Genomic DNA, 24,981 nt, shown 5'->3' with positions numbered 1-24,981 from the left:
TCTGGTTATAGGTCCAGAAGCAAGGAAGGGAGATGGGATCAAGAATGCCTTGCAAAAAAAAAAAAAAAAAAAAAAAGAATGCCTTGCAGGCTAACTACCACTGGGGCATCTGTGACAGGCTCTGCAGGGGGGGTGACCACCAGCTTCCTCAGATAAGGAGGAAGAGTTGCCTCTATTGATAAGGAAGATGTGACAGAATTTAGGAGTTCACATTTCTAGCATCCTACACTCCTGTCCTCTCTATAGCATCACACCAAGTCTAGATGAACCCTCAAACCACTTTTTTTTATTAATCTAGATTCCGTCCCTACCCTGTCTATGTCCCTTAATTTTCTATAGGTTTCTTCTGAAGGCTATTCCTCAAAAAATCACTTGCACAAGACTGTCTATTACATGCTCTGATTCAGCTCTTCTGTTTGTTTGTTTTGGCCACACCCACGGCATATGGAAGTTCCTGAGCCAGGGGTGGAGCCGAGACCTCCACCACACCTGCAGTAACGCTGGACCCTTAACCCACTGCATTGGGCTGGGGATTGAACCAGCACCTCCACAGAGACAAGCTGGATCATGAACCCACTGTGTCACGTGGGTACTCCCAGGCTCTGTTTCTAGAGAGCTTGATCTAAGTGGTCTGACCGTCAGACTATCTATCTCTGATCAACCTCGGTGTATCCCTTCTTGAAACACCCATGTGAATGTCTAATAGGCATTTCAAACTTACCATATGCAACACTAAATTACTGATATCTTCCTGCTTCAACAGGCTTCTGTCACTGTTTTTCCTGTTTCAGGATGTGGTTCTTCTAGTTGCTTTGGACAAAATTGTTTACCTTCCAGTCAGGCAGCGATTCTGATGCTAAGCCATTTAACCTGAGGCTAAACCACTTTTAGATAAATTGCTTTTGGGAAGGGGTTTATATGCAGCCCACAGCTCCTCCAGTGCAATCTATTGAAAGCTAACCCTTGAAACTACACTTTGAAAAAAATTAGGGTTAGAGCTGTTAACTCAATGTTCCAAATGAACTTTAATTGTAGGACTTACTGCCCGCCACCTCTGTTGCTGCCACTCAGTGCCACCGCCACCTCTGTTGCTGCCACTCAGTGCCATAGCTCTTGTTTGGATTATGGCCTCCTAATGGGTTTTGCAGCTTCTACTCTTGTTTGCTTTCTTTCTTTCCTTCTTTCTCTTTCTTTCTTCTTTCTTTTTCTTTTTTCTTTTGGCTGTGCCTAAGGCATGTGGAAGTTCCCAGGCCAAACCTGCCCCACAGTGGCGACCCCAAGCCACTGCAGTGACAATGTCTGGTCCTTAACCTGCGGCACCACAAGGGAACTCCTGCTCTATGTTCCATATATCAGCTAACAAGATCCTTTAAAAATATAAGCCCAATTATATCACATCTCTCATAATTTTCCATTTGCTTTTCAACCTAGAGTAAAAGCCTACGTTTTTGTGAGACCTCAAGGCTTTGCCAAGGAGAGAGAACTCCAAAAGCCTCTGGCTGAGATAAGAATGACTGGCCCCTTTTTGCTCCACCCATTTCATTGTCATGGGTCCAAAGTTCTCAAGCCCACCCCCTTTCCAGCAACCTGGCCTGCTCCTTCCTGCCCCCACTAGGAAAGGTATATGGCCCACTCCCCGCCCCACCCCTATAGGGGCCTCATATACCCCAACCAACAAGCAAGTGTATCCTAAGACCCTTCTTTCCCCAACCAAGCAGCAGGTCGCAGGTGTACGGGAAGGCCTCTCCTCTCTCCCTGAACCATAAAAAGACACAACCACGCATTTGGGGTCAGCTCTCCCTGATGATCAGGAGGTCGTGGTGCTTTGCTAACAGGCTTTCTTTTTTCTTTTTCGGCTTTTGTCATTTTAGGGCCACACCCACGGCCTGTGGAGGTTCCTAGGCTAGAGGTCGAAATGCAGCTGTAGCTGCCAACCTAAGCTACAGCCACAGCAACTCGGGATCCAAGCTGCATCTGTGACCTACACCACAGCTCACGGCAATGCGGATCCTTAGCCCACTAAACGAGGCCAGGAATCGAAACTGTGCCTTCATGGATGCTAGTCATATTTGTTTCCTCTGAGCCACAGTGGGAACTCCTAGCAGGATTTCTTATCTCAGTGAACTCTTCTTTCTCATCACCTCACTATGAGTCCGGAAATTCTTTTTTTTTTTTGGCTTTTTAGAGCCGCACTCGCGGCATACGGAGGTTCCCAGGCTAGGGGTCAAATCAGAGCTGTAGGTGCTGCCTATGCCACAGGCTCAGCCATGCGGGATCCGAGCCGCATCTGCACCCTATACCACAGCTCACGGCAACACCGGATCCTTAACCCACTGAGTGAGGCCAGGGATTGAACCCGAAACCTCATGGTGCCTAGTCGGATTCACTAACCACTGAGCCACCACAGGAACTCCCCTAGATTGTTTTATTAATGCAACATGTCATCATTTCTATGCCTGTAGAAGTAACTGTGGCTGCTAGAAACTGGAGTGTCAATTAACATGCTCTTATAAATTCAGATTTTTGCTGGTTTGCTGATACTCAGTCTTCCCATTTCCTACAGTTGTTGTTAGAGATAATTGCCATGCTTCTTTTGCATTTGTAAAAGAATTTCTTGGACATCTAGACACGGAGGTCTAGGTACATATCTCCCTGCCAAGTGTAATGGAAATACGAATATAGGATTTAAACCTTCAAGAAGTCTACCATGTAATGTACATAAACCAGTTAGAGGGATATAGAATAGTTAAAAGCTAAAGTGACCAGAGTCAAATACTAATAGCTGATAGAGAGAGAGGGAGAGAGAGAGGATTCAGTAGAGAGAATTCTAAAATGGTAAATTAATCAGATACAGGTGTCTAACATTATCTATAAAGTTTTGCTACAAATTTTATGTCTCAAATATATGACATTGGGCAATTTCCATCTACCTTTGATAACAGTCTGCTTGATTTTGACATTTCTTTCTTTTTCTTTTCTTTCATTTTTTTTTTTTTTTTTTTTGTCTTTTGAGGGCCGCACCCATGGCATATGGAGGTTCCCAGGGTAGGGGTCTAAGAGCTGTTGCTGCTGGCCTACACCACAGCCACAGCAATGCCAGTTCCAAGCAGTGTCTTCAACCTACACCACAGCTCATGACAACATCGGATCCTTAACCCACTGAGCAAGGCCAGGGATCAAACCTGCAACCTCATGGTTCCTAGTCAGATTCCTTTCCGCTGTGCCATGACAGGAACTCCCTTTTATTTATTTATTTATTTATTTATTTTGTCTTTTTGGGACTGCACCTGTGGCCTATGAGAGTTTCCAGGCTGGGGGTGAATCAGAGCTGCAGCCGCTGGCCTACATCACAGTCACAGCAACGCAGGTTCTGAACCGTGTCTGCAACCTACAACACAGCTCACGGCAATGCTGGATCCTTAAACGCAATGAGGCCAGGGATCAAACCTGCATCCTCATGGGTACTAGTTGGGTTCTTAACCCACTGAGCCACAGTGGGAACTCCTTAATGTCACCAATGGCTTCCTTCTTTGAATTCCTATAGAATTACATCCTGTATTTTTGGCCCCTCTTGTGGGATTTGCTCAGCTGAACAGGAATCATCTTGAGATTTAAAGTCACAAGAATTAGAGCCCATGTGGGAGGAGCGTTGAGAGGGGAAATTAACCCTGAAATCAGATGAGAGTTGTGAAGCAGGCGTGAGCCTGGAAGTGGCTCCTGGTGGTCACTCATAGGGGTGGCCTCTGTCACAGGCTGGCAATGAATCTAAGTTCCAAGGCTTGGGTGGTTGGCCTTGATAACAGATGAAAGCTTTCGAAGCTGGGCTTTAGCAGCGGGTGGCTGAATGCATTTTGAACTTTGCTAGGCTGAGCTGACTAACAACACATCTTTTGACTATAAGTAGTATTTGTCCTGCAATATAGTTATGGAAACTCAAGCCTGGGGGTGGGGGGAGTGGCAGATTTTTTTTTTCCCTTAGTACTTTTATTTTTCTTTTAATAAAATTAAAGCTTTTTTATTTTTTTTACTTATTATTATTATTATTATTATTTTGTTTTTTTAGGGCCGAATCTGTAGCAGACGGAAGTTCCCAGGCTAGGGCTCAAATTGGAGTTACAGCTGCCTGCCCACACCACAGCCACAGTAATGCAGGATCCAAGCCACATCTGCAACTTACACCACAGCTCATAGTAATGCCAGATCCCCTGAGAGAGGCCGGGGATGGAACCCTCATCCTCATGGACACAAGTCAGATTCGTTTCTGCTGCACCACAACAGGAACTCTCAAAAGCAAACCAGTTTATTTTTTATTTATTTATTTTTTGTCTTTTTGCCTTTTCTAGGGCCACTTCTGCAGCATATGGAGGTTCCCAGGCTAGGGGTCTAAGCGGAGCTGTAGCCGCCAGCCTACGCCAGAGCCACAGCAACACAGGAGCCGAGCGGCATCTGCAACCTACACCACAGCTCACGGCAACACTGAGCAAGGCCAGGGATCCAACCGCAACCTTATGTTTCCTAGTCGGATTCGGTAACCACTGAGCCCCAACGGGAACTCCAAAATTAAACCATTTTTTAAAGAAAAGGTTGAACAAACTTTAAAAGACAGTACTTATATGATAGTATTTCTTCTCTGTTTGGCTCAGGGTGATTTTTTTTTTTTTTAATGGGAAACTGCACCCGTGTCATCAGATTATTATATCGCATCAGAACTAAAGTGCAACAGTTTTTGTGGGCACCACGGAATTTCTGCCCTCTGGGAGAACTATAGTTTTCATAAGATAAGGGATTGGGACTACTTTTTTGAGGAGGTGGTTTCCTCCTGCTGACAGACTTGGAAGCGCTGAGATGTCGGTCAGCACCAAAAGTAGGATCCATTCAATCCTTTAGGGATCACATTCAAGGAGACCATTGACATGATGTGTCAAACACGGAAAGAAAAGAGCTGGTTCAAAGATTTAGGATTGGGGAGTTCCTGTCGTGGCGCAGTGGTTAACGAATCCGACTAGGAACCATGAGGTTGCGGGTTCGATCCCTGGCCTTGCTCCGTGGGTCGAGGATCTGGCATTGCTGTGAGCTGTGGTGTGGGTCACAGACGCGGCTCGGATCCCGCGTTGCTGTGGCTCTGGTGTAGGCCGGCAGCTACAGCTCCGCTTAGACCCCTAGCCTGGGAACCTCCATGTGCCTCGGGAGCAGCCCAAGAAATGGCAAAAAGACAAGAAAAAAAAAAAAAAAAGATTTAGAATTGGAAAGCATTTACATTTTGACTCCAAGGAAGCTGTGGGAAACCTGCATGTCTCAAGTTAAAGCCAGCGACTGAATTTATGTGAGTTAATAACATTACGCTTTGCCTTATCTGTGTTTGAAATTTTTTGTTACACGTATTACTGTGGTTGAGTTTTTACTCATCTGTTATCTTTATCAGCCTTCTGGTAGCAAGATGAGACTTTCAAGGCTCTAAAAATTAGACTAACATTTTTGTATGGACAACGTTTCCTCTCACGCTTCTGTTATCATAGGATTTGTATAAAGTCTTGCTAACTCAGGCTCCTCAAAGGGCTAAATATTGAAAGCATCTGTAACAAAATGTCAGTAATGCAGTTTTTTACAAGGGTGACACAAAGATTATTTTAAAAAGGAAAAGCCACCAAGCTCAGTCATTCCACAAATATTTCCTTAGTGCCCACTGTGTGGGGGATGAGGGGACCGGAGAAGACAGTCTTCGTTCTTTGAAAGAACAACATACTTTTTGGAGTTCCCTTGAGGCACAGTGGGTTAAGGGTCCAGGGTTGTCCCGGCAGTGACTCAGTTCTGCCTAGAGTCTCAACCAGTATGTTTCTGCATTATGGTTTTAAGTTCCAAGGAGCATGCATTTTTCTGTCTTGACTTCACATTTACTGTTTTTAGCCACTACAGCCAAATGCTATATTCTCTAAGACGGTCCTAGAGGTCATGATTGCTGACTCTGCTACTTTGGGGATATTTACGATGATTATTCTGTTTTGCATCAAAAGTATCAGTGGTTCTCTAGAATTCCCGTCGTGGCTCAGTGGTTAACGAATCCGACTAGGAACCATGAGGTGGCGGGTTCGATCCCTGGCCTCGCTCAGTGGGTTAAGGATCTGGCGTTGCCGTGAGCTGTGGTGTAGGCCGGCGGCTACAACTCTGCTTAGACCCCTAGCCTGGGAACCTCCGTATGCCGCAGCAGTGGCCCAAGAAATGGCAAAAAGACAAAAAAAAAAAAAAAAAAAAAAAAAAGTATCAGTGGTTCTCGCTCTCTCATAATTTCCAATCATGTGTTTCTTTATACTTGTTTCCATTTATCCTATCATAGGTTTATGCATTTGAATGATAATATACTAGTTAAAAAAACAGCATATTGTGTTCTACACTTCTTAACATTCCTAGTTTTTTGGGAGTGTGTGTGCTTTTTAGGGCAGCAGGTGAGGCATGTGGAAGTTCCCAAGTGAGGGGTCACATCAGAGCTACATCTGCTGGCCTACACCACTGCCACGACAATGCCAGATCTAAGCAGCATTTGCGACCCACACCACAGCTCAGGGCAATGCCAGATCCTTGACCCACTGAGCGAGGCCAGGGATCAAACCCACGTCCTCATGGATACTAGTCGGGGTCTGTTTCTGCTGCACCACAGCAGGAACTCCCCATAGTGATTTTTTGATTGATTGAAAAATTTTTTTAGCTTTTTAAATTTTTTTATTTTTATTTTTTAATATTTTTGGGTTTTTTTGCCTTTTCTAGGGCCACTCCCACGGCATATGGAGGTTCCCAGGCTAGGGGTCTCATCAGAGCTGTAGCCACTGGCCTACGGCCAGAGCCACAGCAATGCAGGATCCGAGCCACATCTGTGACCTACATGACAGCTCATGGCAACGCCGGATCTTTAACCCACGGAGCGAGGCCAGGGATCGAACCTACAACCTCATAGTTCCTAGTCGGATTCGTTAACCACTGCGCCACGGCGGGAACTCCTCCAGCTTTTTTATTGAGCTTTAATGCAGAAATGAAATGACAACACACGGTGTACAACACGACGATTTGATACCCATGTCCACTGAGAAAGGATTATGATCAATTAACACGTCCCTCACTTTATATACGTATCTTTTTTTTGGTGTGAGTGTCCTTAAATTCTACTCTCTTCGCAATTTTAAATTAATCAATACAGTGTCATTGACTGCAGTCCCCGTGTTACACCTTACAGACCTTATTAATCTCCCAATGTGAAGTCTGTTCCCCGTTTAACCCTCACCCAGCCTCTGGCAACTATAATTCTACTTTCTGTTTTTATGAATTCAACTTTTTTTTTTTTTTTAGACCCCACATGTGAGGTCATATAGTATTTGTTTTTCTTGGTCTGGCTTATTTCAAAATGCCTTCCAGTTTCATTCATATTGTTGCAAATAGCAGGATTTCTTTTTTAAAGGCTACATAATATTCCATTGTATATTTATGAATGTATATACATGTGTTTATATATGCATATCTGTTTCATAATTTTCTTCATCCACTCATCCATCGACAGATACTCAGGTTGTTTCCATGTTGGCTGTTGTGAATAGCCTATAATGAACATCAGGGTATGGAGAGGTCTTTGAGTCAATGATTTAATTTACTTTGGATCTATATATACCCAAAGGTGGAACTGTGGGATCATATGGTAACCCTATTTTTAAATTATCGAGGAATCTGCCTTTTTCAGAGTGGCTGTACCAGTTTCCACCAACTGTGTTCAAGGGTTACCTTTTCTCTATATCCTTGCAAGCATTTGCCGTCTCCTAACTTTTTGAAAATTGTCGTTCTGATAGATGTGACATGATAACTCACTGAGGTTTTGATTTTCATTTTCCCTGATGACTAGTGATATCAAACATGTTTTCACTTGTATGTCTTCTTTGGAAAAAAAAGTCTCTTTGAGTGTTTTGCCCATTTTTGCTTTTCTTTTCATAGTTGCATCTGCAGCATATGGAAGTTACCAGGCTAGGGGTTGAATCAGAACTGCAGCCCATGCCACAGCCGCAGCAATGGATCTGAGCCGCATCTGCAACCGATGCTGCAGTTTGGGGCAACACTGGGTCTTTAACCAGGGAGGGAGGGAGGCCAGGGACCAAACCCACATCTTCACAGATTCTATGCCAGGTTCTTAACCCACAACAGGAACTCCTAGAATGTCTTTTCATTTATATGCCATTAATTTCTTTCATTGCTGTTTTAGTTTTCAATGTGCAGATCTCTCGCCTCCTTTGTTAAACTTATTCCTAAATATTTTATTGTTTTTGCTGCTATTGTAAATAGGATTGTTTTCTTAATTTACCTTTCAGATATTTCATTGTTAGTGTAGAAATGCAACTAATATTGATTTTGCATCCTGTTATTGTACTGGATTTTTTTTCCAGTTCTAAAAGGGTGTGTGTGTGTGTCTGTGTCTGTGTGTATGTCTGCGTGTATGTAGTTTTCAAGATTTTTCTGTATATATATATATATATATATATATATATATATGCCATTTTCAAAGGGAGAAAATAATATTTCTTCCTTCCCAATTGGATGGCTTTCTTTCTTTTTCTTGACTGATTGATTTGGCCAGGACTTTTATTATGTTGAATAAAAACTGTGAGAGTGAGCATCTTTGTTTTGTTCCTGATGTTGGAAGAAAATGCTTTGTGTTTCACCAGTGGGCTTGTCATGTATAACCTTTCTTATACTGAGCCATATCCCACTTATACCTAATTTGTTGAAAGTTTTTTACCATGAAAGGATGTGTTAGAATTTTGCCCAATGCTTTTTCTATATCTGTGGAGATGGCCATGTGATTTATAGCTTTCATTTTGTTAATGTGGCATATCACATTTATTGATATGCATATGTGGAGCCATCTTTGCATTCCAGGAATAAATCCTCCTTGATAGTCATGTATGATCCTTTTAATGTATTATTGAATTTGGTTTTGCTAAGTTTGTTGCGGATTTTTGCATTTGTGTTCATCGAGGATATTAGCCTGCAATTTTCTTTTGTCACAGTGTCCTCATCTGGCTTTAACATCCGGGTAAGGCAGGCCTCGTAAAATGAGTTTGGGAGGAGTTCCCTTCATGGCTCAGTGGTTCACGAATCCGACTAAGAACCATGAGGTTGCGGGTTCGATCCCTGGCCTCGCTCAGTGGGTTAAGGATCTGGCGTTGCTATGAGCTGTGGTGTAGGTCACAGATGCAGCTCAGATCCTGCGTGGCTGTGGCTGTGGCGTAGGCCAGAAGCTGCAGCTCCGATTAGACCCCTAGCCTGGGAGCCTCCATATGCCGCGGGTGTGGCCCTAAAAAGACAAAAATAAATAAATAAATAAATAGTGAGTTTGGGAAAGTCAGGACATTCCATATGCAGTCTAGCCCCTATAACACAGATACTAGGAGCTGGGTGTTTTTTGCCTGCCCAGTGCCAGCTGAGCAAGAGGGAGTAGTTGCTGGGAATGCTGTGTGCCCAAATAGGATGTGGTGTCAGGAGACTCATGAATGTTCAACCCCATCAGCTCCCAGAGCTGGGTGGTTTGAGAGCCAGTTCTTCCTTGTGCGCAGGCACAGAGTTATGGTGCAAAATGTGTGGACAGCCTCCTTCCAGGGAGAACCTGGAGGCTTGGTGTGAGCTCACTCTTGGAGTGGGCTGAGGGGTAGACAGGGGCACCAGGACCACCAGCTCCCTCTGGGCTCCCTTGATGCTCCCAGGGGCTACCTGGACACAGGCTGATTAGAAACCAGACCCTCAGGCAGAAAGTGGGAAAGTACGAAGTCGAACGCCTTCCAGGGAAAGCCTGGGAGATGGGTCTGCGCCCTGTTCCCTGAGTCTGGGGAGAGCTGTGGGGAGTGTTGCATGACCATTTAACAACCGCTTTGTTGGCCTCCTTCCTGTGGGACTTGTGAATGCAAAGCCACATTAGCTCTTTGAGCTAGGTGACCTGGGGGACCTGTCCTGCAGGGGGCAGCCTTGAAAGTTGGACTAGATATTCGTTCCCAACTCTTTGCTCCTTAGGAGAAGCTGGCAGTTGAGGGGTCCCTACGCCAGCAGTGGGTTTCTGGTGAGAGAGCATGTCAGCCTTTTGAACCCATTTCAATGTGAGTGTTTTCTCAGCAGCCCAATATGTGGGAGTCATTCAACTAGTTTCTAGAGGGAAGTGGTCCGTGTGTGGCTGTATACTTGGTGTATCCGTGGGAGGAAGGAAAGCCCAGGGCCTCTGATGTCATCATTTTGGTGGTGACACCTCCGTTCTCTTTTACTGTCTCATCCACCCCTTCCCCCCACCCAATACACAGTGGTGGTTCACGAGATGACAGCAGAACATACAAGACAGTATGAGAAAATCTAACTCAGAAAATCTTCCTCTTGCGACTTTGAAGTAGTCACTTAAATAATTTTTAAAAATTTACTTAATTAAAAAATTTAATTTTGGTAAAATATGCATAACATAAAATTTGCCATTTTAACAATTTTAAGTGTACAGCTCAGTAGTATTAAAACAGTTCCATCACACCCCTCTATCCCCCAGTCCTTGACACCCAATGTACTACTTTCTGTCTTTATGAATTTAATTACTTTATGTATCTAATAGAAGTGTCATTACACATTATTTGTTTTCTTGTGACTAGCTTATTTCACTCAGTGTGTTGTGATACATGCTAAGCACAATCTTTTTTAAAGCTGTATAATATTCCATTGTATGTATATTACTTGATTTTGTTTATCCATTCATCTGTCCTTTGATACCTGGGTATTTCTACTTTTGAACTTTTGAATGATGCTGCTAAGAGCAGGGGAGTACAAAAATCTTTTCAGATCCTACTTTCAATTCTTTTGGGTACATATTCAGAAGTGAAATTTATGAATCATATGCTACTAATATTTTTAATTTTTTTTCTTTTGATGGCCACACCTATGGCATACGGATGTTCCTGGGCTAGGGGTCGAATTGGAACTGCAGTTGCCAGCCTACACCACAGCCACAGCAATGCTGGATCCAAGCCGTGTCTGCGACCTATTGCTGTAACTTGTGGCAGCGCTGGATCCTTAACCCACCGAGTGAGACCAGGGATCGAACCCGCATCCTTATGGACACTATGTTGGGTTCGCTGAGCCACAATGGAAACCCTCGTTTCTCATTTTTTAAGGAAAAGTCATACTGTTGTCCACAGAGGCTGCCCCATGTTATACTCCTAACAACAGAGCACACAAGTCTCAATTTCTCTCCATTCTCATCAATATTTCATTACTTCATTTATTTCTTCAAATTAAAATTGATTTATGACATGCCAATTTCTGCTATACAGCAAAGTGGCCCAGTCATTTATATACAGATGACTCTAAAAACATATAAGGAGTTCCCATTATGGCTCAGTGGAAATGAATCCGACTAGTACCCACGAGGATGGGGTTTGATTCCTGGCCTCACTCAGTGGGTCAGGGATCCGGCGTTGCTATGAGCTGTGGTGTAGGTCCCAGACACAGCTCGGATCCCGTGTTGCTGTGGCTGTGGTGTAGGCGGGCAGCTGTAGCTCCAATTCAACCCCTAGCCTCAGAACTTCCATGTGCCGAGGATGCGGCCCTAAAAAGCAAAAAACATACAAAAACAAACCAAAAAGTTCCAACACATAGAAAGTATCTGCCTTAGGGCCTCTCCCCGGAGAGCACAGACAGAAACCTTGGGTGCGGATCCTGCTTGGACAGCCAGAATCTCTCCAGCACATGCTCCATTCCCACACTGCTCTCCCCACTGGTTTCTTTCCTCCTCCTCTTGTCCCTGAGCATGAACTCAAGACCTGGAACCCCGCCCCAACATTCATCTCATTCAAATCCCCTCTGCTGCATCCCTCGGCTTTCAGCTCCTAAAGGGTGAAGGTGCCAGGCTTTCTCCCAGCACCTGAACCATTTCCTCCTACATTCCTCGCCCGCATGATCTCATCTGGTTTAATGGCTTTAAATACCGTGTAACTGCGGGTGCCTCCCAAACCCGTTGCTCCAGTCGTAACTCTTCCTGAGCTGCAGCCTTCCACTTCAATTGTCTCCTGCCTGTCTCATCTTAGCTCTCTAGCAGGCACCTCCATCGTAACATAAACACAACAGAGTCTTCCCCACAAAATATCTCCCCCCCGTCGTCCTCATCTCAGTAAATGCTTCCATAAAGGTCTTCCAGGTGCTGAAATAAAAAGTTTAGGATTCAGAGTTCCCATTGTGGCTCAACAGTAACAAATCCGACTAGTATCCATAAGGATGTGGATTCGATCCCTGGCCTCACTCAGTGGGTTGGGGGTCTGGAATTGCGGTGAGCTGTGGTGTAGGTCGAAGACACAGGTTGGATCCTATGTGGCTGTAGCTGTGGGGTAAGCTGGCAGTGGCAGCTCGGAGTTGACCCCTAGCCTGGGAACTTCCATATGCCACACCTGCAGCCAAAAACAAACAAATACCCCCCCCCAAAAAAAAAACCCAATTTAGGCTTCATCCTTGATTCCTTTCTCTCATCCCCACATCAAGCAAATTCTGCTGCATCTGCCTTCAAAATACACCATCGTCTCATCGGGGCCAACCACCTTCAGCGCTTCCCCCTTGAGGACAAGCCCCGTCTGCTTGTAAGTGGTTTAACGCAGGAGCCTTTGCCCTCTTTCAACTCCACGCTTTATGTCAAAGCCCAGAGGATCTGATTGAAAACATGAATTAAATGATCCTACTCCCCTGTTTAAACCCCTCTAATGGTTTCAGTTACTTTAGGATCGTATCCAAATTTCCTCTCCTCACTAACATGACTTTCTTGACTTGTCCTTTAAATAGCACGATGTCAACCGCTGCAGTTTCTACCAGACGCAAGGATGTCATGATCTGAGATTTCAAACTGGGTTGCCAGTCGCGATATGCAGGTGTTCCAAGGAAAAGGACATAAACCCTTCATAACTCTTGGAATCCTTTGATAAAATAAAAGGGTTGAGACAGTAGAAGAGACAGGATTTTGTGAGGTACAAATATTTTAGAAAAAGCTGTGCTATGAATCCCATTCCGTGTTCTCCCAAGGAGGACCAGAGATGCCATCACCTCACCTCTGGGGGTGGCTGAGAGCTTCCATGGGGCCAATCACAAAGCTTGCCAGGCTGTTTCTTCTGTTGGGGGGCATAGTGTTGCTGAAACTCTGAAACTCAGCCTCTGTCTGCTATTGCCAAATAGAAACCCAGAGACAGAGTTTTGGGTGCAGGAGAAAAAGACAGCTTTATTGCTTTGCCAGGCAAAGGGGGCCACAGCAGGCTAATGCCTTAAAGACTGTGCCCCCCTGGGAAGGGGTTGAGGGGGTGGTTTTATAATTTGGGAGTGGAAAACAGGGCCACAGATAAGGGTCAGGGTAGAGGCAAGCTTGCATTTTTTTCAAAGCTGGTGTTTAGGGACCCCCCCCAGGACTGGTTCTGGGGGTCCTCCTTCTTCCTGGAATGAAGAATGCTTCTTCAAGTAGTTCTTCCATTTGTTGGGGGGTTTAGTTCTGCAGAAAGGCTCCACGATATTGTTCTGTGTGTTCCTTGAGGAGGAACCAGGACCTGCCCCAAGGCTGCACTGTGGTCTCCGGAAGGCTCCTCCCACCTCTCTGCATCCCCGCCCTTCCCTGATTAGCAAGTGCCCTTTGGAACTCAGGGAAGGTCCTGGAAGCTGAGGCTTATTCCCTAAAGACAAGAAATGGAGGGCACAGAAAGGCTTGTGCCCAGGAGCCCTACGGGGACCTGCTAGGTTGCAGCAGTGAACGAGGGTCTTGCTTCTGCCTCGGGATTAAGAGAATGAGAGACTGACGGACTGGCTGATTTGGGGGGCAGAGTCCAGAGACTGTGGCTTAAGACTGGGGGACAGGCTGTGGGCTACAAGGGAGAGAACACGTGTGTGAGGGTGTCTTGAGATCTAATAGGGCTGCCTGGTGGAGTGTGGCAACGCCAGCAGCAGCAGCAGTGATATGGTGGCGAATGCCAATGGGCTGAGGAAAGATTCCTGAGGGATCCTTCAAAAGAGAGATGCTTTTGCGCCATTGCGGGCCACTTCCAAGTAAGACCCACTTGTTCCTTTTCTAGTCTCCCTCTGGATCAGCTAGTTTCAGAGGGGTTGAAGCTGCAGTTATCTACTTGTCATATATGGAGCTGAAACATCCAGTACCTGGCTTGAGGCCGTTTTGTGACTTGAAGTGATCTTGGGACAACCTGTTTGATAACAGCGAAAATTAAAGGCATCTGACCTGCTGGAATTCTTTTTCTTTGGCAGGAAAAGTTTCCCTTGCTGGGTAAAGTTGGAAGAAATGGTGGAAGAGAATGAAGGAAATGATGGTTTGCAGGATTGTGAGTATAGCCCGTTACGCATGCTGGAGGCTCTACTTGGCCTCTCGAGCCACTTCACTTCCTAAGAAAGACTTGTCCGGCCTAAAGGAGCAACTTTTCTTTCTCCACTCACTCTTTTTTTTTTTTTTTTTTTTTTTTTTTGTCTTTTTCTAGGCCCGCACCTGTGGCATATGGAGGTTCCCAGGCTGGGGGTCTAATCAGAGCTGTAGCCACCAGCCTCCGCCAGAGCCACAGCAACTAGGGATCTGAGCCGCATCCGCGACCTACACCACAGCTCACAGCAATGCCGGATCCTTAACCCACTGAGCAAGGCCAGGGATGGAACCCGCAACGTCATGGTTCCTAGTCAGATTCGTTAACCACTGCGCCACCACGATGGGAACGCCTCTCCACCCACTCTTCGGCAATCTTACTCTTCTGTTTTCTTCAAAGTATAGGAGAAAATGTCCTGATAAAAAAGTAGAAAGGAGAGACCCCGGCCGTGACGACTGAGCAAAGTCCAGCTAACTGCCCCAACCGCCCCTCCCTGACACATCTGCTTCTGCAAAGTTGCTTCCATGATTACAACCCTGCCTGTTCTCATGCCGGTCCGACCAGCCAGGCACGGGCCCGGAGGATCCAGCCCATAACAGCTTCGTGAAACCCCTCTTTGGGGCTCAGACTCAGGAGAGCGACCTCCTTGGAGCCTGCCGGGGTAATAAACCTGAGTTCTCCACCTCTCCGACGGCTTGCGGATCCTTTGCAGCCACGGAGCTGCTGGAGCTGATGCACGACAGCCACAGGGCTGTCGCTAGAGCTGATACACGCGGCCTCGCCTCGGGGCCGCTGGGCAGCTGCCACAGCAAAAGCACTGATTAGAGTGTGAAAATATTTTGTTCAAGTGTCTGCATATTGTTGGTTATTCCTATTGAAGTGTAAGTTTAAAAGCAGGAATCCTCCTTCTTTGCTCCCTGCTCTATCCCTACTGAGCAGAATAGGTACCTTGTGTATATTAGAGCTCAGTACATATTTGTTGAGCGAATGAATGAATGAATGAGTAAAACCTGTATAAGGAACCTATATCTAAGAGTGAGAAAAATGCATATTTGCTCAACTTTAATGGGATTTTTCTTTTTACTGTGGATTTTAATTTTAGTAGAATTATACATTCAATGGTCACATTGTATGACTCATTTTCTTTGTTGACTCTTTCATGACAAAGTCATATTATAAAAGGATATACAATCATTTCAAAAAAGTTTTAAACACATGTGGAGGAAGGACAAATTTGAAGTATTAAACCAAAAACGTTTAACTATGAATCAACTTGAAAATATTTTTATTCAAGAATAAATATAGTTTTACTTTTTTTTTTTGCTTTCTACACCTACGGCATATGGAAGTTCCTAGGCTAGGGGTTGAATTGGAGCTACAGCTGCTGGCCTACACTATAGCCAAAGCAACTTGGGATACTAGCTGCATCTGTGACCTGCACCACAGCTTGTGGCATTGCCAGATCCTTAGCCCATTGAGCAAGTCCGGGGATTGAACCCGCATCCTCATAGATACTAGTCATGTTTGTAACCTGCTGAGCCACAGTGGGAACTCCCTATTTTTACTATTCAACATGGTGTCTGAGGTATCTCTCTCTCTCTCTTTTTTTCTTTTCAGGGCCACACCTGCTGAATATGGAAGTTCCCAGGCTAGGGGTTGAATAGGAGCAGCAGCTGAAGCTGCTGGCCTACACCACAGCTACAGCAACACCAGATCTGAGCTGCATCTGTGGCCTACACCACAGCTTGGGGCAATGCACTTAACCCATTGAGTAAGGTCAGGGATTGAATCTGCATCCTCATGGATACGAGTTGTGTTTGTAACCTGCTGAGCCACAATGGGAATTTTGGTATTGATAGGGATGGAGTAGATAGAGGTATTTTAGAAGTCCCAGTAAAGGGCCGCAGATAAGGAGGGAAACTTAGGGGACATTGGGAGAGTATGGTAAGTAAATCAATTGCTCAAAAAAGCCATCAGAGCAAGGCAGGTTTGCGTCATTAGTGGAGCCTTAAGAATTGCGTGAGGTCGTTGGGTGGGGGATGGGGTGAGGGCTGCGTTCAGATGCAGACCAAGGGCAAGAAAGTCTGAGGACCGCCCTTCTGCGGATTTGAATACACCCCTTACCTGATGCTAAGGAGGAGCTACTACTCCCAGAAAGGAAGGGGCGGGCTTTTCCAACCCCCCCCCCCCCGGAGGATAAAACTGTAGCCCACCGGATCCTCTGGGCAGAGCTTCCGAGCCTGCCTGCTGGCATCTCTCCCTAGCGTCCTATCCTAGTAAATCTATTCCTCGCCTATCACTGGATTCCTTCTGCGCGGAGACACGAAGAACCCGAACTTCAGTGAGCCCAGACACAGGGTGAGTGATTCTCATTTAAAACCTTGGTTTCAAGGCCCAATCTGGGTTTGGGCCGGGTTCGAGTCCTGGCACGTGGGTTCAAGTCCCAGTGTGTGTTCTGGTTAGGTTCAGGCCGTTAATACCGTCAGTTTCAGGATGTCTTTTTGATGTTGCTGGTGGAGGCTGATGTGCTGAGTGAGCTAAGGTAGTGTGGCAGACAGACTCCAAGGTGGCCCCCCGTGACCTCACCCCTGGTAAGTGCACCTTTGTGGAACCCCCTCCCTTTGAGCGTCCATGGCAACTTGTTTCTACCCAAGAGAACACAGTAAAGGAGCATCACTCCCGTGATTACGTTTTGACGGTTAACCACCATCTTGCTGGTCAACTTTCCCTAAGGACTCTTTGCTGGTTTGAGCTGCCAGGTTAAAACGGTCCCCTTGGAAGACCCAGGATGGCCCCTAGCACTGAGAGCGGCTTCCAACCAACACGCAGCAAGAAGCAGATAGCCTCAGGTCCACTCCCACAAAGAAATGAATTTTCTCATTGGAAACGTAAACTCCATTTCAACCACTATCAATCAATAGCTCAGGTCCATGAGGTATTTAAGAGGATATTTGGTAGAAAGGGGACCGAAGTGTTTGATCTTGAAGGATATGCCTTCTGAGAGGGGAGGAGGGGTGTGTAGCAGGAAAATTCAGCTGGAGACAGATTCCTCTGGTATCATCCCTTTGCCTGGGTCTTGGCCAGGTAAGGGTCTCCCTACACTTACTGCCTGTATACTTAATGTCTTGAGAAGGATCTGATGGGGAGAGATAGGTTTATAGGGGCTAAAGGTGGAATGAAAAGGATGGAACTGTGGACAGAAATAGTCAATGAACGGTCTATCACAGGCATTGAAAACAGTTTTGTTTGAGCAAAACTGAGGCCTAGAGCCCAGGAGACACAGATTCAAGAAGTGCTTAAATGGGGTTCCGCGGGACTGAAAAACGGGGGCGGCTTATATCTCGGCGACCCGCACACATTTATATAAGTTGTTTGTCAAGAAGTAGGATTGGAGCTGGCAGGTTAGTGTGTGCTTGTTAAGCCAAAATGGGTTGGGGTCTGTAATGGCTGCATAGTTACAAGGGGCGACCTTGAGACCATCAATGGTCACTGGCAGTGGTCAGCAGATGGTGTTTGGAACACACCTGTTGATGCATGTCCTTTGAGTGTGGCGTAGTTCCGAGTAGTCAAGTTCTCAGCAAGGCCGGACCTGTTTGAAACCCCGTCCGCAGTGGCCACTCACCTCCATTTTGGATGCCTGAACCACAGCTTTGCATCTTGTCCACACAAAGAATACACATCCAACACGACAGGGGGACATTCCTTCAAGCTTTCAGAAGAGGAAGATTAGCACGTACACCGTGAGGCAGCACCACCTGGCAAGGGAACCTCGTCTTTGAAGGAGTAGGAGCACTGGCATCGAGGGGAGGGCGCATTTACCCCTATTTGTCTTTTTTTTTTTTTTTTTTTTTCTTTTTAGGGCCACACCCATGGCATATGGAAGTTCCCAGGCTAGGGGTTGAATCAGAGCTGCAGCTGCTGCCCTACACAACTCAACAGCAATGCCAGATCCTTAACCCACTGAGCGAGCCCAAAGATCGAACCCACATCCTTGTGTCCTCGTGGATACTAGTCTGATGCGTTACTGCTGAGCCACGATGGGAACTCCCTTTTTTTTTAAATTTTTTTTTATTTTTTTATTTTATTTTTTTTGGTGGTACAGATCTGTGTTTATTGAATAACCTGCATCCAGGACATAGTGAATGATTCTGCATCAAGGAAGCTTGGGTTATGGGATGGAAATCCTGTGAAATTGGATTGTTAGGATCATTATACAACTACAGATGTGATGAATTCATTTGAGTGATCAAAAAAAAAAAAAAAAAGGAAGCCATAGGGTATCCCCCTTTCCAGTGGGAAAAAACCACCTCTCCCAGCCCTAAACAATAAAAAAAAAGGCACAGTATAAACTGTGAAGCATAAACACGTGACACAGAGGCTGGTGGGCGGGGCCATAATTACAGTGGGGGCGGGGTGGGGGAGGAGCGTGGGCTACATCCAAACCAACGGGGGAACTCCCATTTTTTTTAATATGTTTTAAAAATTGTAGAGCTGACTTACAATGTTGTGCCAATCTCTGCTATACAGCAAAGTGATCCAGTCGTACACATAGATACATTCCTCTTTTTTTTTTTTTTTTTTAATGGTAGATGTACCATGCATATCAGACCCTAGGACAAGCTGTTCTATTGAGCACAGATTTCAAGTGGAATCACCTATAAACCAGAATGCGTTCCCCACACCTCAATATGTGCACATTCCTTTCATCAGAGCAGAGACCCTAAACAACCGTCTATGTTGACACTAACCAGGGCAGCGTGCAGGCAAAACCAGAGGAAGCAAATCAGGGGCAGTCAGTAGCCCTCACAGTAACTGAGCCCGGGCTGGATTTGCATGCTCCCCGAGCTGAGCTCACCTTCCCCTGCAGCCTGAGCATCCTCCTTCGAAGGGAGCCCTGGCTCGGATGCAGAGCCCGAGCATTCTTCTCACATCCCCCTGGAGAGACTGAAAGAGGGACTGTGGGTGGGGATAGGCAGGAGGCCAGGGACCGAGGCCTGGGGTGGTGACCGGAGGAGGGGCCAGAATGCACCTAGCCTTCACAGTCCTCTTCGTGCTGCTCTTTGTCCTGCTGTGCGTCCTGGGATTCCTGGCCAATGGTTTCATTGTGCTGGCGCTCAGCCGGGAATGGGCGCGCCACGGGCGGCTGCTCCCCTCGGACCTGATCCTCATCAGCCTGGGTGCCTCCCGCTTCTGCCTGCAGTGGGTTGGCATGGGGAACAACTTCTACTACTTCTTCCACTTGGTCGAGTACTGCAGGGGGCCCGCCCGGCAGTACTTTGGGCTCCCCTGGGACTTCCTGAACTCGGTCACCTTCTGGTTTGGCTCCTGGCTCAGCGTCCTCTTCTGCGTGAAGATCGCTAACTTCTCCCACCCCGCTTTCCTTTGGCTGAAGTGGAGGTTCCCAGGGTCCGTGCCCTGGCTTCTGCTGGGCTCTCTGCTCATCTCCTTCATCGTGGCCCTGCTGTTCTTTTGGGGGAACCACGCTTTGTACAAAGGATACTTGATTAGAAGGTATTCTGGGAACATGACCTGCAAGCAGTGGAGCAGGAGGCTGGAAACGCACTATTTCCTGCCCCTGAAACTGATCACCCTCTCAATTCCTTGCTCTGTTTTTCTGGTCTCCATTGCTCTGTTGATTAATTCTCTGAGGAGACACTCGTGGAGGATGCAGCGCAGTGCCCACACCCCACAGGACCCCAGCGCCCAGGCACACATCAGAGCCCTGAAGTCACTCATCTCCTTCCTGGTGCTTTATGCTCTGTCCTTCGTGTCCCTGGTCATCGATGCTGCGGGGATCTTCTCCGAGAGCGACTGGTACTGGCCGTGGCAAATTTTAGTCTACTTGTGCACATCCGTCCATCCCTTTATCCTCATCCTCAGCAACCTCAGGCTTCGAGGGGTGTTTGGGCAGCTAACTCTGTTGGCCAGGGGCTTCCGGGTGGCCTAGGTGGCTTGATCCCCTTATCCAGGCCATTGGAAGAGATTCCAGCGAGTGTGACAGAGCCTCAGCCCACTCACATGGAAACCTCTTCATGAGCATATATTTATTGGATCAGGCTGTGGGGGTTGTTCTCCTTTGGGGAGAGGAAGGGGGGAGTAACATCTGAAGATAATTCCTTCCTTGGGACACTATTCGAATGTGGCCCTGGGAGCCCCAGAAGGCCAGCAGTGCTTAGAAGATCAGAAAATAAAATTCTATGCTGCTCTCTGTATCCCCTCCATTATGCGCAATGCTTTAGTTAAAAAGACTTGATTAACTGTACTTATCTCGACTGCCTACTGGGAAATTAAGAAAAAAGGTGTTGGGAGTTCCCGTCATGGCTCAGTGGTTAACGAATCCAACCAGGAACCCTGAGGTTGTGGGTTCGATCCCTGGCCTCGCTCAGTGGGATAAGGATCCGGTGTTGCCGTGAGCTGTGGTGTAGGTCACAGACATGGCTCAGATCCTGCGTTGCTGTGGCTCTGGTGTAGGGCAGTGGCTACAGCTCCGATTAGACCCCTAGCTTGGGAACCTCCATATGCAGAGGGTGCCACCCTAAAAAAGCAGAAGACCAAAAAAAAAAAAAAAAAAAAAAAGAAAAGAAAAAGAAAAAGAAAAACTGTGTCTGTTAATGAACTAGGATGTGGATGAGGAAGCAGCGACCTTCCCAGGGTTATCTAATGGTCATGACGGGGGCCCCAAGGGACAGGAGCTCTGGACAGTGGCCTGGGCTGTGAGGCCCAACTGCTCTTCTTTCTATGGAGATTCTTTTGCTCTCACCAAACCTGGATACTTTGATTTTAATTTTATTAAAACTACTTAGAAGTTTTCTTTAAATCGCCCATCTCTTTTCTCCTTAATATTTCTGTTATTCTGGTTTTGATTTGCTCCTGTCTGAAGCCTAAGTGGCAGCCAGACTTTTTCCATGTTTATTCTTCCTTTAGAATCACACATTGTGCTTTTTCTCCTTTTCAGATTGTCTCAAACATTTTCCTAAAGCAAATTTCTCCACGTCATATGTGAATTGAATAAACATGTAATTTTGTTCCGAAAAAGAATGAAGAATTTCACTTAGTGTTCAAAACTGTTTAACCTGTTGTTGTTGTTTTTTTTTTTAAGAATCACCCCCCATTAAATCTTATGTTTAAAGATTGTTTTAAAATAGTTTGTTCCAATTACTAGGCAGAAGTTTTTAGAAATAATTTTGGAGAAAATTTTAATTAGAGTTGTGGGACTCTAAGGTAGGCTTAAAGGTTTTTGCTAAAAGACATCAATATGCAAATTTCAGAGATGAGCTTGCAACTGGATTCTTGATAAGGAAGAGATGCCTCTTCTGAGAGCAAAAATAATTTTCCCGTTGATTACAGTTCAAAATGCTGAGTGTGTACACATGCATGAACTAAAATCTTTTGGCAAATATTCTACATTTTTATCTACACATTAATTTTTTAATAGGTGATATGTTTGCATGATTAAAAATTTGAAATGTACTAAAGAGTATATGTAAAAAAATCTTTCTCCCACCTTTCTCTTCTGAAGTATGCTTGTCAGTTTCACGTCTGTCCTTCTAGGGATACTTTATTCTATGATAGTAAGTCGCTAACTAGCCAGTCAACTTGCTTACGTAATGCTGCATTCCATACCCTGTGACCTTGGACACAAACGGTACAACATTCATGCCATGCTTGTTGTGTCCTTTCTTTTTTTTTTTTTTTTTGTTATGGCTGCACCTGTGGCATAAGGAAGTGCCTGGGCCAGGGATTAAGGAAGTGCCTGGGCCAGGGATTGAACCTGTGTTTCGGTAGACACCCAAGCTGCTGCAGTCAGGTCCGTAACTCACTGTGCCACAGCAGGAACTCCTGTTCTTTCTGTTTAACCATGCATTGATCTTGAACATCGGTGCATGTGGCCACACGTGGCATTTTCTCACTCTTTTAAAACATACCACCATTTTTTTAACTGGTCATGGTTTGTGGTTAGTTCGGTTGTGTCCTGTAGTTTGCCATTATACTAGCAGGGTTGTCATGTTCACTGTACTTCTACGTATGTAATGTTGCACCTGTGAAAATCAACTCTAGGACAAATTCCATGAAACAGGATTACTGGTTCAAATGGCATGTGCATTTCTAATTTTGATAAATGTTGCCCTCTATAGGTTTGGACGAGTTTACTTTCCTACTTGCAGTTTATGAGCATCCTTGTTTTCACACTTCATATTTTTGGTTACTCAGGTAAAAACTGCATATTAGTGTAGTTGTAATTTGCATGACTTTTATTTTGAGTAAGGTTTATCATTAATTTATATGCCTAGAGACATTTGTGTGTATTTTCTACGGACAGGCTATGTCTTCATTTTGGATTTGAGTTATTTTTTTATTGATCACGGCAGAGCTGGGGGCTGGGGAGGGGTGCATAGCAGAAGGATTCCCTCAGGAAGTGACAAAAATGGGGTGGGATACCACTTTTGAGCACAGTTCCAGGGAGCTCAGAGAGCCAACACCCATCAGTGAGCTCCAGGCTGAGAAGCTCCCGCTCTCCAGTGGTATTCCTGCTCCGGATCCTGTGAGGCTGAGCACGCTCTAGGCGAGATTTTGTTCTGGATGGAAGAGATGGGGTTTGTGCCTGAGGAACAGGGAGGTCCTGCCGTCAGGAAACCTCTGCCAGTGAACTCCCAGGTGTGTTCAGAGCGAAGTTGCATCACACCCATTTGCTCCCTCCCGCGTCTCTTAGTGATTCTAGAAATGCTCTCCTCATCTCGCTCCCATCTTGGATCCTGAGCTTGGTTCTCCTGAGCTTCTCGCACTGATTTATTCTCCATGAAAAAAGAAAAAAAAACAATTTTTTTGGAAGACTTTCCCAGGCTAGTGCCTTGGTGAGACTCATTCATTTCGTGAACCAATATTAGAAAAACAAACTCCAAATTCCTCCCTAACCAGGATGGGACCTGTCTAACCCGGGCAGGGGGGTTGCTGCTTGAGATGTGACATGAGACAGAAAAACAGGGCTGTTATCAGAACTAACACTCATAAGAAAACACCAAGTAAGCTCTGTTTATTTTTGCTTGGTCTTCAGATGTGACTCAGATGGCATGGTTATCTTCTCATTTTTTTGGGAAAAAAAAAAAAAAAAGGAAAATAGACGGCACTTTATTTGTAGTTATACCCTCTGTTCAGTTCTCCATTTCAGGAGGTCTGATCATTCATTTTTACTTCTAACATTACCCTGTTAGAAGTACCCTGTATTCTAAATAATTTCCACCAGCTTCCCCATTCCTGGTCTTTCCACCGTGTCTTAAACGCTGCCTGGCTTGTGACGTTTACCCTCATTAGAGGAAACTGAATTATAAGCAGTTGACTCACTTGCTCCCGCTGGTGAAGCATGAACTAGAGAGGTTGTGGGACTAAAAGAAGAAAAAGGTTTGTCCCGTTTACTTTGGTCTCTTAGTCTCACTTGCAGAATGTTGTATATTAGATGTGCTCTTCTGCTCTCTGGCTCCTGCCTCCGACGTAAGTTCCATGGCCTTGTTTTCCAAGCCCTATTGTACGCACTGTCCCCACTTTTCAGCCTTACCTTCTTCTCACGACTCCGCAAAATGAAATCTCTGCTCTAACCAGACTGGTTTGTTCACTCCTTCCCGGACAGACCTCAGGTGTTTTCTGTCTCCTGACCTGGCTTACGTCACGCCCGCATGGTCCAAGAATGAACCTCTCTCTCTCTGCCCCCATCTATCCAAGTTCTCCCACTTTCTGCGGCCAATGTAATAGCTCCTTCCCCTTCAGTTCCTTTGTAAATCACCCAGATTTTTCTCCTGCGTGGGGGCTTTTTGTGAATTCCACGGTCCTTTATCTCACATTTGGCCATTTACCAAATACTGCTGAACTGTATTTTTCCATTGCTGCATTGTGTGGCAGTGTCTTTTTTTGGTACTTATCTCTTATCTTTCCAAATAATCTCCAGGTTATGGAGAAGGACTACATATTAGATTCACTCTTGCGGCACCTGGCGTGGTGTATTGCAAACAAATCTGTTTCCTGATTTGTTTCCAAGACCTGCATGGTGTCCAGCCCCCGTGATGCTCTGAGCACTCGGAGGAAGTTACGATGATAACAGTGGCAATGAAGGGAGTCAAGCTGAGCCCAGAAGAGATGTTCACTAAGTGTGGCGTTTGATGGGGTGACGAGATGGTGAAGTTGATATTTAAGACAATGAAGCAAGCGGTTGTGGGAATTATTCTGATGTCAACAAATATTTAATATTTCTGATTGATGTCAACTGCTTGAATCTTGATGGAAAAAGGCTAAAGCTAAAAAGATTCCAGAGTCGTTAGTTATCGATGCCTTCAGAAACACAGAGTCCATTGTGCACACACATACACGTTTGTGTATACGGCTGCACACACACACTTCATCCCTTAGCGTAAGCTTCACTGTTGTCAGGGGAAGCCTACTGCTTTTTCCTTCTGAGTTCTTCGGTACTTCTCTGTTTCTTCAACTGAGTTCCTACCCAGTATTCAGCTCAAGGCGCCAGCGACACAACTACACTAGAGTCTACCAGAGCGCCTTGGTGTGTGTGACACCCACACAGGCCACATAGTTCAGCACACGGTACCCACAGGTG

General features: G+C 45.6%; 1 protein-coding gene across 1 annotated transcript; it reads left to right on the top strand.

The window, feature by feature from the left end:
- On the top strand, positions 19,408–20,927 carry TAS2R41 (taste 2 receptor member 41). The gene has a single exon (XM_003134588.4). The coding sequence runs from the start codon at positions 19,408–19,410 to the stop codon at positions 20,329–20,331; it is 924 nt and encodes a 307-aa protein (XP_003134636.1). The 3' UTR covers positions 20,332–20,927.

The sequence above is a fragment of the Sus scrofa genome, chromosome 18 (assembly GCF_000003025.6).
Source record: "Sus scrofa isolate TJ Tabasco breed Duroc chromosome 18, Sscrofa11.1, whole genome shotgun sequence".
Classification (NCBI taxonomy): domain Eukaryota; kingdom Metazoa; phylum Chordata; class Mammalia; order Artiodactyla; family Suidae; genus Sus; species Sus scrofa.
The sequence above is the reverse complement of the archived record's forward strand: the minus strand, read 5'-3'. Positions and strand labels throughout refer to the sequence as shown.

What these genes read in the sequence shown, in the direction of transcription:
- TAS2R41 (XM_003134588.4), top strand. Translation starts at nt 19,408, where the DNA reads ATGCACCTAGCCTTCACAGTCCTCTTCGTGCTGCTCTTTGTCCTGCTG.